The 17,600-nt window shown below is 45.7% G+C and overlaps 2 protein-coding genes across 7 annotated transcripts in view; both read left to right on the top strand.

Moving 5' to 3' along the window:
• Positions 1-780: 780 nt before the first annotated feature.
• The window catches only part of RBBP5 (RB binding protein 5, histone lysine methyltransferase complex subunit), a 39,151-nt gene continuing 22,331 nt past the window's right edge, over positions 781-17,600 (top strand). Inside the window, exons 1-14 of one of the 6 annotated variants that reach the window (XM_086627337.1) lie at positions 781-814; positions 922-947; positions 1,069-1,241; positions 2,252-2,392; positions 2,892-3,054; positions 3,482-3,591; positions 3,752-3,871; positions 4,143-4,296; positions 4,406-4,477; positions 5,062-5,179; positions 5,977-6,046; positions 6,163-6,392; positions 6,707-6,901; positions 10,245-11,191. In XM_086627337.1, the coding sequence (XP_086483463.1) occupies positions 796-814; positions 922-947; positions 1,069-1,241; positions 2,252-2,392; positions 2,892-3,054; positions 3,482-3,591; positions 3,752-3,871; positions 4,143-4,296; positions 4,406-4,477; positions 5,062-5,179; positions 5,977-6,046; positions 6,163-6,392; positions 6,707-6,901; positions 10,245-10,273 (1,620 nt within the window). In that variant the 5' untranslated portion in view covers positions 781-795 and the 3' untranslated portion in view covers positions 10,274-11,191. Of the gene's footprint in view, positions 815-921; positions 948-1,068; positions 1,242-2,251; positions 2,393-2,891; positions 3,055-3,481; positions 3,592-3,751; positions 3,872-4,142; positions 4,297-4,405; positions 4,478-5,061; positions 5,180-5,976; positions 6,047-6,162; positions 6,393-6,706; positions 11,192-17,600 lie in introns of those variants that run through there. The other 5 variants (XM_086627339.1, XM_086627341.1, XM_086627342.1 and 2 more) reach the window with 5 other exon arrangements.
• On the top strand, positions 13,473-14,350 carry TMEM81 (transmembrane protein 81). The gene has a single exon (XM_009991935.2). The coding sequence runs from the start codon at positions 13,480-13,482 to the stop codon at positions 14,341-14,343; it is 864 nt and encodes a 287-aa protein (XP_009990237.2). The 5' UTR covers positions 13,473-13,479; the 3' UTR covers positions 14,344-14,350.

A 17,600-nucleotide genomic window follows, 5' to 3' on the forward strand; every position in this document is an offset into this window, starting at 1 on the left:
AGCCCCCGCCTTCCCTCGCCCTACTAATCGTGTAAGTCACACACGTAACCCTTCTTTTCCTAAAGCAGAACCGCCCTTTGCAGGAGAAAGCGGCCCTTTATCTGCTTCCCCCTCCCTCGGGGCTTAAAAATAAACCAGCGCTAAACGTTCTCGCAGCGGCCGCGCGTGCTTGGCCGGGGGCAGCGGAGCCCCCCGGCCCCGGGGCGTGTCGCGGCGGTACGGGAGAAATGTAACCAGCTTCCCGAGCGCGCAGTAACCGGAACGACCGAGCTCAGCCGCTGTACTTTATTATTATTATTAATTATTATTATTATTACTGTTGTTATTTGTTTGTATTCGATCCGCGCGGTACTGTCCCCCCCCCTCCGCGCTCCGTGTGTTGTAAGAGACGCGACTGCGAGTCCAGCCTTCGCCTACCGGGCGCTGCACAATAAAGCTGCTGTGACCGGCCGCTCCCGCCGCCGCCGCTGTTCCTTCCGCCGCTCCGCGGGACGCCGGGCGCGCGGCCCGCCCGCAACGCTCCGCGCGCACGCGCCGGGCTGCCCGCCGCGCTGCCTGAGCGCCGCCTGACCGCCGCCGCCGCCCTCTCCCCACACGGCGGCGGCGGGGTTCGGCCGCCGCGGGTCGGGTCGAGCCGGGCCGTGAGGTGCTGGCGGGCTGCGGGGCCGGAGGAGGAGGAGAAGGAGGAGGAGGGAGCTGGGGATTCGTCAGGCGAACGCCGGGGCGGCGCAGCGCAGGCCCCCAGCGGGGTCCTTCGGCGACGGGGACGGAGGAGGGAGCGGGACGGCGGCCGCGATGAACCTGGAGCTGCTCGGTGGGTCGGCGGCGCGGGGGGCGAGGCGGGGGCGAGGCGGGGCGGCGGGGCGGGTGTCGAGCCGCCTCCGTGCCTCACTCACTCCCTGCCGTTCCGTTCCGTTGCAGAGTCCTTCGGCCAGAACTACCCCGAGGTAAACGCCCTCCGCGCCCCGCGGGGCCGCCCCCGTCCGCCCGGCTGCTGCGAGCGGCCCGGCGGCCGGGGGGGGCGGCGGCAGCGGCCTGACCGCCCCCCGCGCCGCGCTCTCCCCGCAGGAGGCCGATGGCACCCTGGACTGCATCAGCATGGCCCTGACCTGCACCTTCAACCGCTGGGGCACGCTGCTCGCCGTGGGCTGCAACGACGGGCGCATCGTCATCTGGGACTTCCTGACCAGGGGCATCGCCAAAATCATCAGCGCCCACATCCACCCCGTCTGCTCGCTGTGGTGAGGAAAGGCTCGGTTTGGCTCGGAGCGAGCTCCGGGGTTAGTTACAGCTGAGCCTGGGCTGCACCCAGAGCAGCGTGGGCAGCAGGTCAGGGAGGGGATTCTGCCCCTCTGTTCTGCTCTGTGAGACCCCACCTGGAATACTGCGTTCAGCTCTGGAGTCCCCAGCACAAGAAGGACATGGAGCTGCTGGAGAGAGTCCAGAGGAGGCCACAAAGATGATCCGAGGGCTGGAGCACCTCTGCTATGGAGACAGGCTGAGAGAGTTGGGGCTGTTCAGCCTGGAGAAGAGAAGGCTCGGGGGTGATCTTATAGCAGCTTTGCAGTACCTAAAGGGGGCCTACAGGAAAGCTGGAGAGGGGCTTTTGACAAGGGCGTGTAGTGACAGGACAAGGGGCAATGGATTTAAACTGGAAGAGGGGAGATTTAGATTGGATATAAGGAAGAAATTCTTCCCTCTGAGGGTGGTGAGGCACTGGAGCAGGTTGCCCAGCGAAGCTGTGGCTGCCCCATCCCTGGAAGTGTTCAAGGCCAGGTTAGATGAGGCTTTGATCAACCTGGCGTAGTGGAGAGTGTCCCTGCCCATGGCAGGGGGGTTGGAAGTGGATGATCTTTGAGGTCCCTTCCAGCCCAAACCATTCCATGATTCTGTGATTCTCTGCTCTCGGTGCGAAGGGCTGTTCTCGCTTTTGTTAGAAATTATCCGTGCCTGGCTCTGCTGAGCATCAGGTGCTCATCACCCCGACAGCTCTCAACACCCGGGCGTAGTGGTTGCTGAAATGCCAGCCCGTTGTGGGATTTCAGTTGTCTTTTAGGATAGTTTCCTTCAAGAGGGTTTGGAAATGCATTATGCCTGTTGAATTTTTGGATGTTAGAGCTCAAAGGTTATTTTTCAGGCTCATAGATTTATGTTTGAACCTTGGTCTGATAATTTCAAACTGGCTGTTGATGGGTGCGCGTTTTACACGTTTAAGGAGTAATTTTGCTTGAACTGCCTCTCGTTACCGTAGCTGGAGTCGAGATGGTCACAAACTGGCGAGTGCTTCGACCGATAACATCGTGTCGCAGTGGGATGTGCTCTCTGGAGACTGTGACCAGAGATTTCGGTTTCCTTCGCCGATACTGAAAGTTCAGTACCACCCTCGAGACCAGTAAGTCCCGTGAAAAAAGGATTCAATGCTCTTGTTTTGGTAGAACTGCTCTCATGTTGGTAGAACTAATAACTGTTGAAGTGTTTTTATTGCAGATTGCAAAGTGTTTTTTTCTAAACCTGGTAGATGCTGTCAGTGTATCTTCTTTTTGTGATTAGAACCTTAACTGGATTAGCTGTGGCTCTTTTTATTATGGAAATACCAGGAAGGGAGGAGAGTAAACAAGAGAATGATTCTCAGAGATGTGTATAGGAATGTTTTGCTGAGTTTACAAGTTACTGCGTAAACTTGGAGAAGCTTCCAGAAAAAGAAAGGAAATGAAAGTAGACACCAGCTTAATGTCGTGTTGCGATTAAAGTAAGAAAGATGAAATAAGATAATAAAAATACAGAGGTATTGTGTATTTTTTGATATAGGTTGAGATGTTTTTCTTACTTCTACATGTGGAAACTTCTCTTCCGGAGAAGAAACTACTCACTCTTCTTTTTCTGCTTTGCAGAAACAGAGTTTTGGTTTGTCCCATGAAGTCAGCACCAGTGATGCTAACGCTGTCAGACTCCAAACATGTTGTCCTACCTGTGGATGATGATTCTGATCTCAATGTTGTGGCCTCCTTTGACAGACGAGGGGAATACATTTATACGGGCAATGCCAAGGGGAAGGTGAGACTTCAGCAGCTGGCACTGCATGTGATAGCTTAGACAACTTCCTGTCCTTATGAAGATACTTAATGTTTCTGGGTTGGGTTCTTTGTTTTAATCCACAAATGAGGCTTCCTGAATGTCTCTTGAATAATTGGTGTTGCGTTGATATGATCTTCTGAATGAAGCATCACACTTTGTCTTTGGAGATCTCTAGACTATAATCTTTCTCTGAATTAGGTCTTTTTGTTGCAGTTGTCTCTTACCGTGTTTGTTGGATCCTTTTCCAATGTTCACGTCGCAGAAACTACAGGTGCAGAATCCCAACTATTCCTGTGTAGATTGCTGAGGCTTCTGTTGTCAGGGTTAGCAGCTGATGTGGAAGGTGCTGAAAGGGGAGTGAGTTATAGTGAAAGCACTGATTGCCTTCTCTCTCCTTAATCTTCAGATCTTGGTCTTAAAAACAGACACTCAGGATCTTGTTGCTTCCTTCAGAGTGACAACTGGAACCAGCAACACCACAGCTATTAAATCAATTGAATTTGCTCGGAAGGGAAGGTGAGTTACTGCATTTATCAAGTGGTGTCTTTTAAAGGTGAATTGAAAGTTACAGAGTAGTCTTAAAAGCCCCAGCAATTCTTTCATGTAATGTATTCTGGTACTTTCTGTTTTCTTAGTCTTTTAACACGGTGCATGTTCTGTGCCCTCCTTCCTGCAGCTGCTTTTTAATAAACACGGCCGACCGGATAATCAGGGTGTACGATGGCCGTGAAATTCTGACGTGTGGACGAGATGGGGAGCCTGAACCGATGCAGAAGCTGCAGGATTTAGTGAACAGGTAAGAGGCAGCTGGTGAGCCCGACTTGAAAAGATGAGGTTCATGTGCTTGGCACTAATGGGGGTCTCAGGATGAAGGGTACCTCAGTATCTTACTCGGTGTAATGGACAGATGCTTTCATTTGAAACTTCTCTGTCACAATGGGATTTGAAGTTTAAATACTTTTTGTAGATGGTATTATGTAAGATCTCAGTCTGCAGAACAAGCCCGCTCTGCAGTCTTTCATCGTCTGTGCTGTTGGTTTAACTGATGATGTTGTCTTTGCACACAGGACACCGTGGAAGAAGTGCTGTTTCTCTGGTGACGGTGAATATATAGTGGCAGGTTCAGCACGACAGCATGCCCTGTACATTTGGGAGAAGAGTATTGGAAACCTAGTGAAAATCCTCCACGGGACCAGAGGAGAGCTGCTCTTGGATGTAGCAGTAAGAAAACTGTCTGCTATTATACGTTTCTTGTTATTTTGAACACTAAGCTTTCTTAATTCCATTTACCAATTAAACTCCTCCTCTTTTCTCTTTCAAATAAATTTAGTGGCATCCTGTCCGACCGATCATCGCTTCTATTTCGAGTGGGGTTGTGTCAATATGGGCTCAGAATCAAGTGGTAAGCATTTCGGGTCATTCCCTTCAGAGGGTTCCCCAGTGGTCTCCATCCTAGTAGACTGGATGGTTCCTGTTGAAATGCTTTATTAATCCCCATTCAACAAGCTCTTTAGGTTCTCCTGCCTAACTTGAAATATGTTTGCCATCTTGCTGGATGTGAGGAGGGTACCCCTGCTGCAGTTGCCAAGCTAGTTAAGCTTTGCATTAAGTCTTAAATATCGTCACAGGGACATTTTACGTGGGAATGGGCTCCTGAATGTGTTCTTCAAGTGTGAGTGATCCAAAACTGAAGTGGCTAAACATTAACATACAGCTTTGGGTTTAGGGGTAATTATGACACAGATTGTAATATTTAAGGAGTGTTACAATGCCATGTTTTCAGTAGGAACCAACTTGTGCAGTGCCTTGTTTGCCATGTGACAGTGGACCTAAACGAGGCTTGATTTCTATTTTTTTTTTTGTGATTTGTGTGTGGCTTGGGGGATTTTAATGCAGAATGAGATTTTAATGCAGAATTGCATGAGTCCACACTGTGGCTGCTGTTCCTTTGCATAAGTTAAAAGTCGTTTTGAATTTGTGGTTTAGGAAAACTGGAGTGCCTTTGCACCTGACTTCAAAGAGCTGGATGAAAATGTAGAATATGAAGAGAGAGAGTCAGAGTTTGACATTGAAGATGAAGATAAGAGTGAACCAGAACAGACAGGTACTGCATAAACTGTGTTTCTATGTAGCACAGTGTGTAGTCTGACTACATGACCATAGCAAAAATTAAAACTAGTGGTCACAGCAGTGTACATGGGTGTTAAATGACTACACAGGAGTGGGTAAATGACGATGTATGAACTAACACAATCAATATAATTCCTGCTAATTGACACACAACTTTTTTTTAGAAATGTCTCCCTGCTCCAGTATATGTTTGAGCAGAAAGCAGTAGCAGTGACACGTTTATCAGTGTACAGGCTTGCTCTCAACAGCAGCAGTGCTCAGTTTGGGTCGACAGCAGTGCAACGTGGCCACTTGGTGGTGCCAAAAAGTTGTGTATTGTGAAAGGCTACGGTTAAGCCATGGAAAGGAAGAATTAGTCCCAGCACGCTACAGAGCTCTCTCCTCATTACCAGGCTTTGCAGCACTTCTCGTGTTTAGATTAATTGTTGTCTAGCAGTTTCTGATATTCAAGTGGAACGTTGGCTTCTTGGGAATTAAGCATTGAAATAAATTTCCTCTGATTTAGAGCTAGTTTAGTGAAAACAACAAAACATTAAGAAGATTTTAAGTCTTATCTGGCTTTATTACTGGTGTTTTATAACAATAGGGCTGTATTAGAACATAGAAAAATAAATAAAAACCTGATGGATTGAAGAGGAAACACTTTAGGTTTGTTTTCTGCTTTAATTCTGACTTCTGCATGCTTGGACATTTAAGCGGAGTCAGTCCCTTTCAAAGTAGTTTGGTCTTTTCCTTACTGTCTTTAATTCATCTTTTTTCCCTGGTTCTCAGGTGCTGATGCTGCAGAAGATGAAGAAGTGGATGTAACTAGTGTGGATCCCATTGCCGCTTTCTGTAGCAGGTGAAGGAATATTTTGTTTGAAGCACGAATACAAAACGTATCGCTCTTATTCCCTGTATAACAGGTTATAATAACCGCAAGTTTGAAATGAAAGCAGATTTTTTTTTCCTCCACAGTGATGAAGAACTGGAGGACTCCAAGGCTCTTCTTTACTTACCCATTGCTCCTGAAGTTGAAGATCCAGAAGAAAACCCCTATGGACCTCCGCCAGATGCAGTTCAGAGTTCTTTAACTGATGAGGGAATAGGTTCTGAGAAGAAGAGGCAGTCCTCCTCTGATGGACCTCAGGCACCAAAGAAGAAGCCCAAAACCACCAACATTGAACTACAAGGAGTGCCTAATGATGGTGCGTAGAAGCTGCCATTGTTTTAGTGCCTGTTCTGCATCTGAGATGGTTTTTAGCTTTGCCTTAGCTTTTTCTGAAGACCAGAAGTCCAGGAGGTCACGCCTTAGTTTTCTCCTTCCTTTGAAGTCACTTCTTACAACAGTTAGTAGCCACCAGCTCCGCGTGTTTACTGGAATTTCGCAAGCTAGGAACGAGTAAAAGCATTCTGAAGCTGTAATTTTTAGTGCTGTTTGTGTCTGACACCGAGGGCTGCGTGTGCTGATGCGGGCATCTTAAGGGATAACTCACTTGGGTGACACGTTGTCTCTCCACAGAAGTCCATCCGCTGCTGGGTGTGAAGGGAGATGGTAAATCCAAGAAGAAGCAAGCAGGCAGGCCTAAAGGATCAAAAGGTAAAGACAAAGATTCTCCATTTAAACCGAAACTCTACAAAGGGGACAGAGGTGCTTTACCTCTGGAAGGAGCAGCGAAGGGTAAAGTGCAGGCGGAGCTGGGACAGCCTTTGACAGGTAAGGAACCCAGCGTCAGCGTCGTTGGCTTGCTTGGTGGCCTTGCTTTGTACACACCCCGACTTTAATATAGTCATTTTATCTTCCCAAATGGCACTTGCTCACTAAATGTTTAGCTGCTGTCAAGGATAGGCAAAATTTTAATTTTTTTTAAGTGGAAGTGCTTTCAATATTTGTACTAAAACTGATATCCATGCCTCTGTTACTGCATATAAAGAACATGCAGGGTTTTAAATAGAAATTGAGTGCTATTTCAGAAGCAAAAAAATCTTTGATAACTTTAATCTTTTCAATAACTTCTATCAGCTCTTACATAAACAGTAATAAGACTTGGTTTTAGTAGGTCCATTTCAAGGGAGAAGAATAAATAGCGAAGGATTCTGGAGGTGCGGTTGGCATTTTGTGCCATCAATACTGGGCAGAGCCATGAGGAACAGGAAAGTTCTGTAAGCAGAACTAAGAAGCATCAATACCAGTCTGTTTGATAAACCTTGAGATAAAATTCAGGAGCTGAATTTTCTATTCATAGCTATACAGCAGCTGTAGTTAAATTCCGGAAAGCACAGTTTCTGTAAATGAGGATAAGTTTTGGTGGACTTTTCTCTTTTTTTTTTTTTTTTCTTTTTGTCGTACTGTATTGGTTGTGTACTGGTGCAGGACTGTTGCAGTCACCTTTGTTGGAGCCCAGACTTGGTCTCAGAGGGACAAAGTGTTTCCTGTTGGTCTCAATTGCTACTTCAGCTTCTTATTTGAGAAATGTTCATTCAGGTGCAGTAAAGAAAGTGCATGTTTGGATTAAGGCTGTGGACTCCATTTTTTTTTAGATGGTAGTGAAGAACTCTGGGTTGATATATAAACAGATACAGTGTAATTGATATATCAAATTTTGCATTTCCTTGAACTCAGCAGCTGCTGCTGTGGATTTTAGACTACAGAAGTGATTTTATTCCCCTCCTCCTTCCTTCCCTCACTACTGGTCCTACGCTACCCACCTTGCTCATTGTCCTTCCTGCTCAGCTCTTGTCTTGTTGCTTGTGCTAGTACTGATAATTGCTGTTTGCAAAAAAAGGGAATGGGATAAAAGAAACTTAGTCTATATATGGAACAATGTGGTGGGTGTTTTCTGGGCTTCCATTTAATCCTTTCACACTGCACCTTGCAAAATTCGGAAATAAAACACATGGCCAAGAATACCCTTAGTCCTTGTTTGTAGCCTGGGAGGTGCTGATGGACTTCTAGTGTCGGATTTACCAGGCAGGGTGATTCTCTTTTGACTTCTCAAGTCATTAGGGGGCATCCAGTATGTTTTCAAGTGTGATAGGAAGGAATTATCTGGCTTGTGTGGATCCTGAGGTGTCTTTGCTGGCATCTGTTACACGTCCTGACCGCTCTGTCATACCACGCTGGATGGACAAGATGGGTTTGAAGACAAAATGAGTATAACCATTAGTTTGATTAGCATTGCTAATTGATTGCTTTCTTTTATCACACTGCTAATGAACATGACTGTATGTAAAACAATATAAATGAAAAAGAATCGTGCCCTGGAAACTTAATGTGGCTTCCAAAACTGATTTCAGTCATCATTTGCTTCAAAAATAATCCTGGATGTTATGAATTTTCCGTGTGTAAGTAGCTGTATAAACAGTCTGTTTTCACAGAAGTAGTTTCGATAGCAAGTGTTTCTGTTCAGCTTTTTCAAGGTATGTTTCTGTAACTTCGTTATCAACTTGTTTTTCTAATTTGCTTGATCCACATTTGCAGAAAGATTTCAGTCTTACTTTCTTCCTGCAGCTTGTGATGGCTGTTGCCTCAGTGTGTTCTGAGAGCTGGGAAAATAATGCTCCCATTTCCTCTAACATGTTTCAAATGGAGCAATGTTCTAGACAGACGACTCCTTGTTTTTTGCCACCTCCTTGCAGAGTCGTGTCTGGGAGGATTTTTGTGTGGTTTTGCTTGTGATGCTCCCATGCAGTTGTTAGAATACAGCCTGACTGGCTGTAAAGGACAACAGTGGAATTTTACTGCCGCTGAGCTCGGATGTGCACACCCGTGCCAGCACAGTTAGCTTTGCTTTTTGGACACTGTAAAATGGAAATTTTCTTTTCTTATGAACAAATGGATTTAGACCCAAGCTCCCTACTTTACCCATCTGTTGGAGATGGTAAAGCTTTCTAAAATTTACTTTTAGTCTTTGTTGCCTGTAAGCTTTACGGAGCTTTTCCGTGGTGGTTAGCTCGATTGAGGCGAATAATGAGTATTGCTGTGATGGACTTCTGGCTCTCATCAGGACCTGCTCCTGTGCTTCCTTCTCCCGTGCTGTGAGCTCAGGAGGATCTAGTGGATCCGTGCAGTAGAACTCAGTAGGCAGTGCTGGAAGTGACTATATGAGTCAGGTTACGAGAAGACCAGGTTGTCCACTGAAAGAAACTGGCACTTGGATCTTTCCAAACTCACAGTAGTCTTTCAGTCCATGAAGTTCACGCCTGCCTGCCTTTCTTCTCTTTGTGACTTACAATTCCTGTTTTGGGCAGCCGTTTTTTTCTTGGGGTTGCCAGTGTTCCACCACATACAAATACCCACTTAGAGACTCAAGTGGCCACCTGCCTGGCATCCTGGAGCCAGACTGCCCTTTCTATCTCTCGTGCATGAAGCTGTTAGCTCTCCTAGTTCCTCGTGCTGTTGCTTTCCGAGATGACTAATCAGTTGCTAAACCAGTCACACAACGAGCATTTCTCCTCTGGAAGCTGTTTGCTGATGTGCCATAACACAGTGTCTTTCTGCAAGCTGCATGGCTGGGACGTGGAGCCTGGTGCACGTGTGTGTGTGTTGCTGTGCTGCGTGATCTGGCAGTAAATGTCTTAAAGCTGCTCTGTCAAAATCAGATTTAAACACACAAAATCAGTATAAACACACTGAGAAGCTTGGTCCGTGTCACAGTTTTAGATGGCAGTCTGGTTTAACTCACACTTAGGTGGAACTTGTTGGTTTCGGTTGTGCTTTTGGTCTCAGATTTTGGGATTGATGAGTCAAAAAAATATTACACCAGGTAAGTTTGCTTGCAACTTTGGGGAGTAAAAGCTCAGAGTTCCTCAGCCACCTTGTCCATGCCTGTGCATGTGATCTCAAATACAAACGCAGAAGTACTGGAGATCTTAATTTGTCATAGATAGCATCTTGGTGATTATATCTCGTTCTGAAAAGAATGGCTTTATCTAGAAAATCTTGGGTTTTTTTTAATTTTTTTTTTCTGGAAATGCTACCATATTTGGTGGTCTCTGCTTTCTGGTAACATCTGTTTGAGTCTGGTTACTTATTTTTCACCTGTCTTTGATCTCTTTAGCAGGTGGTGCAATCTCAGAATTGTTATGAAGACACTCCTCTTTATCTTCCTGTATTCTTTCCTATATTGGCACCGTAACGTGGAAAATAGATGAAATGCTCAGTCAGAGGGGACTGACTAATACAGCAGACTGATTGTTCATGGATTCAGGGAGTGACTTTTGTAAGAAATGAATATGGAAGAGGAAAGAGCCTTCATTCCTCCTTAACTGCCTCTTCATCGAACAGTGTAAGATGCTGACTCTCAGGTCGTGCCATTTGCAAAGAGACTAATTGGACTGCCTTTGTGGTGACATCCATAACTGTTTCTAAAGTGAGCTGGTACCCACCACTCTGCCACTCCAGAGCTTACCAGCCATTGTCTTTCAAATATTTTTCATTTGTTCCTGGATTGAAGAATACCCAAAGTGTGTATTTTTATTCCTGATGCCGTGTGACTGCGTATCCTGCAAACTTCCCGTTCTTTGCTGTTAATTTTCATTTCAGTGAGTTGTAAGTCCTTCTATGCCAGCTGCATTACCTTACCAGCTTTTCTGTTAGCTCAGTGTGATGTCTTCTGTGCTGACATGCTTAGTGAAACACTGCTGCTGATTGTGTTCCAGATGTGATTTCATCTTAGGTGGATAGAGATCTAATGTGAAGAATCAAGACACCCTCTGAAGTCTGCAAAGAATGAGTCTTCATATTGTGAATATTTTAGACATGAAGGATGACTGCTTGTGGGAGAAGGAACAAGTGAAAGTAGCTCTAGATAAAATACTCAGTTTATATGCTTTCTTCTAGCTTGTGATACGAAAAGCTGCGTTGGCAGTTTCTTTCTGTCCTTGCAAGTGTTTTTATTCTGCCTCTTTCCTGTGAGGTGCCCTACCAGAAACAATTGGTTTCCTCCTTAGCTGGTAGGTACTGGCAGTTAGGGAAAAAACAGAACCAATATTTTTCTGAACCGAATTAGTAGTTTTTCAGGTTTATTTTCCCACTTCTGGATCAAGAATGGAAGAAAGATGAATGCTAACAGCTCATTCCCAGCCATGCTTTAACCTTTTATTCCTTAAAGGTGATTGTGATGTTTTCCTTGTGGGAATGGGAAGAGACACTTTCTCTGTCCAATACCTACAGCCTGACACCTCTCTGTACTATACCAACAGCCTGTTAAAAGAAAGTTTTCATTCCTAATGCTCCTTGTTTTATAGACTTTTATAGTTCCTATGCAATTACTTTCAGTTTTTCTCTAGGTATAATTATTGAGATTACATATTTAAATTTTCAAAGTATCTTGCAGACATTAAAAACCAAAAAGAGGAGTCATAAAGAGATTTATTAATTTGCAGTCAGAAGTACGCAGTAGTTGCATGAGAAGGGAGGAGACATTTTAAATCAGTTTTTTTAAAACTGGTGTTTTCATTTCGGGCTTTGGTACAGTGGCTTGCTTCATTTAGTGAAATTCATTCCCGTGCATACAGTATTAGTTTTCCTTGTTCTTTCTGCTTGTAGGATGACTTGCATCTTTCCTGGAACGCTGTTATGTCAAATCCACCCGTATGTGGTGTGGCTGACCCCACAAGCTTTAAAAAAATGCACAAATGATGGTTCTCTAGATTGTTTTAAAGCGTATGATTTATCACAGACTCCAGCCTTCATTTCTGTTAAAACTTCCCTGTACAGTGTGTATGTCCTTGGTTGATTTTCTTCCATCTCTTATTTTTTGGTACCTGTAGTTTTGTACAATATTTGTCAGATACTGGCTTGATGGTAGTATATAGCAGTGATGTTAGTTTTTGTGTTTGTAAATAAAGAGGTATGTTTTATTTCCTAAAGTCAGTGGGTAAGTCTTGGCTTTTCCATACAATCGTGATTGTTTATATTGTGACAACGTTTAGGAATCCTCCAGTACAGCTCCAGTGCAAACACAAACGTTTGTGTCTTCACCACAGCTGGTGTGGTGTTGTTTGGGTTGGTTTTTTCAGTGTGGCATTTGGTCGATGATCTGTTTTCAAGAGGCAGGAGTAAATCTGTAGTCCAGTAAAAGCCCTGTGTACCTGCGTGGAGACGGGTGGAAGGGGAGCTGAGCACAAAGTGTGCTGGGTGTCGAGTGCACCTCCAGGGAATCGGAAAGTGAAAAATAGGTATCCTAGATCTTAGAAGTCTTAGTTTTAGGAAGAGAAACATGGCTATTCATTTCCAGAGCCATTGAAGAACGTGGCAATCCAAATCCTTTCTGTAATCCATAATTCAGTTGTTGGTAAGGAGATCCTGATTATTGAACTGCCTTCAATTACTCCATCAAAAATAAGGAACGTTGCTTTTTTTTCTCCATTAAGAACTTTCTTAGTAGCGTATTATACTTCTGAGATGCTTGAGCACTCGGTGGGTTACACTGGGATGTCTCTTCAAGCATTTTGCTGCAGTGGCAGCATACGGTTTTACAGATGTGTCAGTTGAACGTGGGGATTTTGGCTCAGGCCTCTGTTTGGAGTCAGAGGCTGTGTGTGACGCAGAGCGCGGCGCTCAGGATTGCAGCTCCTGGGTGATGCCAGACGGATGGTGCCGTTCAGTCCCTTCCGAGTCTGATGGTGGATGTCAAGAGCCCAACGTGATGCTTTTATGCTGAGTCCTCATCTCAGAAGACTCGCTTTGGCTTCAGACTTAGGGGATTCTGAGCCTGGCAACCGGACTGTGACATCGGCACAGCTCCCCTGGGAACCCCTTGGATGTCAGTGCCATCAGACTGTTTAGAGGTTGGAATTGTGGTTTTGTAATCTTGGTAGTTTGAGGAATGCTTTTGCAATATGCCTATATAAGACAGGATTGAGCAGGTGCTGCAAAAGGGATTAGGATTTCCCTATGCTCAACAGCATCATTTTAAGTTCCAGCAATCATTATTTACATTGCTTTATAGTTTTGTGGGAAAATTAAGCTGGAACAGTATTTCTTTACAGTGGAAATTCATCTGAAATAGTCTGTAAAATCTTACAGAGAAGGGAGGACTTAATCTTTATTAAATTGTCAAATAGATCCCATTTGCTGGAATATACTGGATTAAAACATTCTGTTGCCTTGTTACAAGAACTGGAATTCACAATTCACGTTCTGACCCACGTAGTCATGTGTTGCATCTTCTGTAGCAGTGTTGTACTTCAAGCCTGTCTTGTTGGAGATTTTTCCTAATGGGAAGATTAGGTCTTGAAGATGACGCTGATGGGATTTCAGAGATACTAAGTCTGAAGATTTTATGAAGAATGATTTTGTGGGGTTTTTTGACTACTGAATTTGCGTGGCTTTACAAAGTAGCATGTCTGATTGATAACCCCGATATGAGGAGCCTGGGGAGCAGCCACATCCTTGGGATGTTACTTTGTGCTTTCTATCTACCATTGGTGGCTTCCCTTGGAAAAGTCACCATCCCAGCAGAGCTGAAGTCAGCTGTCGCGACAGTCGTCGTCAACACCACATCCTGCAGCGTCACCTGCGGGCTGGGCTTCAGGCTGGAGGAGATGTGCGAGGTCACTCCGGCCGGAGAGCGGAGGAACTGCACCGTGCGCAGGTCCGACTGCCTCACCAGCTGGGTTTGTGGCCTGCTCCACGTCACCGTCCCTGTGGGCAAACCCTTCCAGTTCAGCTGCCTGACCTTGGACGTGGTGGGCTTCGGGAGCGGAGCGTATGGCTACACGTGGAGGATTGCCCGAGGCCTTATCACCACAAATGATGTGCTCTTCAGACCTTTCAAAAACCCTGACCCTGTCGTCAGATTTTCCACGACCAGGGAGTCTGATGCAGGGACTTACCGATGCGATGTGCAAGTGTTGAAGACGTTCAGAGTCATCAAGAGAGTCTACTTTGGGGTCAGAGTGATCCAAAATGACTTAGTGGACCTGAACTTTCAAAAATCCTTGACTTGGGAACAGAAGTTAGCAGCAAAGAAGGAGGAAGGAAACGTAGAAAATGGCACCCATGAAGAAGGGCAAGAACAGCAGCACTTTTGGCAAGGAGAATTGTTCTATGCATGCGTGTTAGGAGTTGGAAGCGGAGTGACAGCGGGTGTCCTGGTGAGCATGGCTCTCTACTTCTTGCTGAAGATTTTGAGAAGAACTGCAGAGAAATGAACTGAGATTTAATGCAATTGCTTGTCTCTGTTTCTTTATTAGTATTGATGCAGTATTTCATGGCAATGTTTGTAATTTTTTTATTTTTTTTTCTGGCTGACACAGTTTATTACCAAATATTTTCTTAAGCTTTCAATTCTGGTGAGGTTAGTACAGGACTGTAGCACCAGAGCTTGAGTCTTAACAGAGTAGTGCAGACAGTCACTCCGGATGGGGCAAGTTTGCCTCCACATTGTGTGAAAGGATGGTCTCGAGTGGTCCATGCAGGAGTTAGAGGGCACTGAGCCACAGACGCCCACTGCTCGCTGCTAACTACCCTGCTGTGCTCCTCTAATGAGTCTTTATTTTATTTTTAGATATTGGTATTTTTTTTATTTATTTAGCTAATAACTTGTGATCTTTATTCCTGTCTTATTTGCTCTAATTTCTTCTGCCTTGCCAAGAACTCTGTGGTGACGTGAGTTGACACAGATCACCGTTTGGTAGATGTATTTCCCCAGCAAGAGGTGCGGAGGAGTCAAGGACACTTGGAAGCTGGGCTTATGAACCAGATTTCCTGGCGGGCTGCTGTCCTTTCCATCGGATCCAAGTGATCTGGTCTCAGCAGCTGTGGGGATGAGGGGTGGACCACCACTGCCTGCTTCCTCTGGAGAGTTATCTCCCTCTGCTAGAGCCCAGAAAACTGTAAAGCATCTTCAAGTGACAGCTTGGAGCTCGCCCTGTTCGCTTTGTAGTGTGGAGCAGCGAAGCAGGGAGCATTGGGGAGCACAAGCGAATCTCCAATTTGAGCCTTGCTGCTTGGGAACAGAACTGGGTGGTTTTAATCATGACTCAGAGCTGAGCCCATCCCTAAAATCTTTAAAGGGGGAGGAAGGGAAGAGTTCTGTGGGCTTGTGGATCTTTCATTTTTCCTGGTGATTAATAAGTATAAAACATGCAGCAACTCTGTGGGGAGGATTATTTCCCCCTTGGTAGCAGAATCCGCAGAGGGACCTATTAAGTGCCTTCTCTTTCTACTTTTGGTCTTATTTTACAGTAAACAACTGTATTTACTAAGTCTGTTTCCTTTTCTTTTATTTTTTCTGTGAACTAAAGTACAGGAATGCATAGCACACCCAATTCTGGGGAAAATAATGATACGACTAACATTAAAGATTGAAGCATACTATTATTTTTTTCTTTTTTACCAGGACAACAACATGCTTTAATATAGAAAGAGTTGGGTGGGGAGGTAAATACCTTATTCTCAGAGAATCCTATACAAAAAAAAAAACAGACTGAAATGTAGTGAGGCAAATTTTCATGTCCAGTGAAGCAGGTGATATCAGGACAGCAGTCTGTGGGCCCTGGGGTTGTCTGGTTGTGTTTGAGTGGAGAAGCAAGCCTGTCCCTGTTTGTAGTTCTACTGAGTTCCCTGTTTCTGCAGGGAGACTTTGATGGGCACAATAACCAGCAGAAGTTGGGAAACATTGTGAGGAACCATTCTGCAGTGACAGACGATGTTTTCGGGAAGATGCACTGTCCCTTCCTGGTGCCTGGGCTCACCCTCTGGGAAGGGACAGGAGGGTGGCCACACAGTTGTGACAGACAGCAAGGGACTGTATGGCCTTCTTCCATCTGGTGACCTGGTCCCGTGGGTCAGAAGCTCCTGGATGGTGATTCAGTTGTCCAAGATTTTCTTGCTTCTGTTCTTCATCAGTTTCTCCTGACTCAGCTCCACAATACCGAAGTTTCTCCTGTGCTCAGTTGTGGCTCTCTCTTCCCTCATCTGTTCCCTCTGGCTCTGCGATGCTTTTCTCTGTTTCTGTTCCTTAGCTAGCAGCATGCACTGCTTTCTCTGAGCTTTATTCCAGTATTTCCCAGTCTTTAGCTCGCTGAGGGCATCCTCATCCATGGTCAGCCTGCTTCGTTCTTCTGCGATTCTCAAGGCCCTGTCCTTCAGCAGCCAGTTCTTTTGCTGCTTCTTCAAGGACGGCATGCTCCTTTGGCGTGCCAGCCTCCATCTGTTCCCGTTATCTCCTGTTCTGCCCTCTGGGCTTCCATTGCATCGCCGTGGTTTTGCTGATGCTCTGGCCAGGTCACTGGTGCTCAGCAGCAGCCTTTTCCAGCAGCAAGCTTATGTAGCTCCTGTAACGACGTGCATGGTGAGGGATCATCGGCTCTTCTGAGCCAGCGGCGATGTGCGGTGGTGGGCACACGTCCGTGGCCGGTGCTGGTGGTTTTTTCTCACTGGCTTTGTTTCCGTGCAGGCAGAGTTCACCCCTGTGCTGCAGCCCTTTCTCTCTCGGGGTGCTATCTTCATCAACCTGGAGGCACTTAGGGAGCCACTGGTCCCATTTTGCATTGCTGGCAGCCCCCCTCCGTCTCTCCTGACCCGTGAGCTGTTTCTTGTTCTCTGGAAATGGGTCTGTACTGCCTGCATCTGCTTTCCAGGAGTTCTGGAAATCTTCTGCACTCCTCTGTGCTTCCGCCACAGAAACTGGAATCGCGTGACCTCATCCCAGTGCATGCAAAGAGCAGCCATCCTTTTTACTACATGTAAACAAAAATACAAGTAGCTAATGAAAACTGAGACGGGCACTTTCCACACACCTGGTTTACGGAGCTCTTTTTGCCTCCTGAATGTGAAGAAATGGGCAATTGAACTTTGTAAATGAGAGACACCCATCGCAGGAGGGAGGAAGCTGCGGGCTGCTGCCTGCTCTCCTGGCCGTTTTGCTGCATGGGGTGAGACCTCCTCGGGTCACGTTTGGGACAGGCTGCGGGATCCCCTCTGTGCTGAAGAACTCAAAGGACATATGCTTGGTTTGGGAGCTAATGGCTAAAATCAACAAAGAGGAGCTGTCCCATCTGGAAGAGCCTCTCTGCACTTTGTAATGTAAATGCATCCTGTGGGCAGCTGGGGTTTAGAAATGCAGAAAGATTACATGAAAGGTCCTGGACAATCCATTTTCTCACTGCTCAGCTGAGGAGGTCAGAGTGGGAGCCAAAAGGGTCCTTCATCTTTTTATTGTGCCCTCCCTTTTTTTTTTTTTTTCCAAGGGGAGCCAGATCCCTGGAGCAAGACAGATTAATATTTTTTTTTTAATGCTTATTTTAAGATGGAGAGCTGTGATGGACAGTGTGACTCCAGTTATCAGAAAGGATGGGACTGAGCCTCTTACTGGCACAGATGCTGTTTGAAATGGCACTTTTCCTTAGATGCTTTTTGAGTTATACAGCAAACTAAAGCATGTTGGCTGATGTTTACATTAGTG

This window comes from Tauraco erythrolophus, chromosome 27 (assembly GCF_009769465.1).
Source record: "Tauraco erythrolophus isolate bTauEry1 chromosome 27, bTauEry1.pri, whole genome shotgun sequence".
In the NCBI taxonomy this organism is placed as follows: Eukaryota; Metazoa; Chordata; class Aves; order Musophagiformes; family Musophagidae; genus Tauraco; species Tauraco erythrolophus.

Bases quoted from the DNA above. Each gene is read 5' to 3' on its own strand.
- TMEM81 (XM_009991935.2), top strand. From the start codon at position 13,480: ATGATTTTGTGGGGTTTTTTGACTACTGAATTTGCGTGGCTTTACAAA.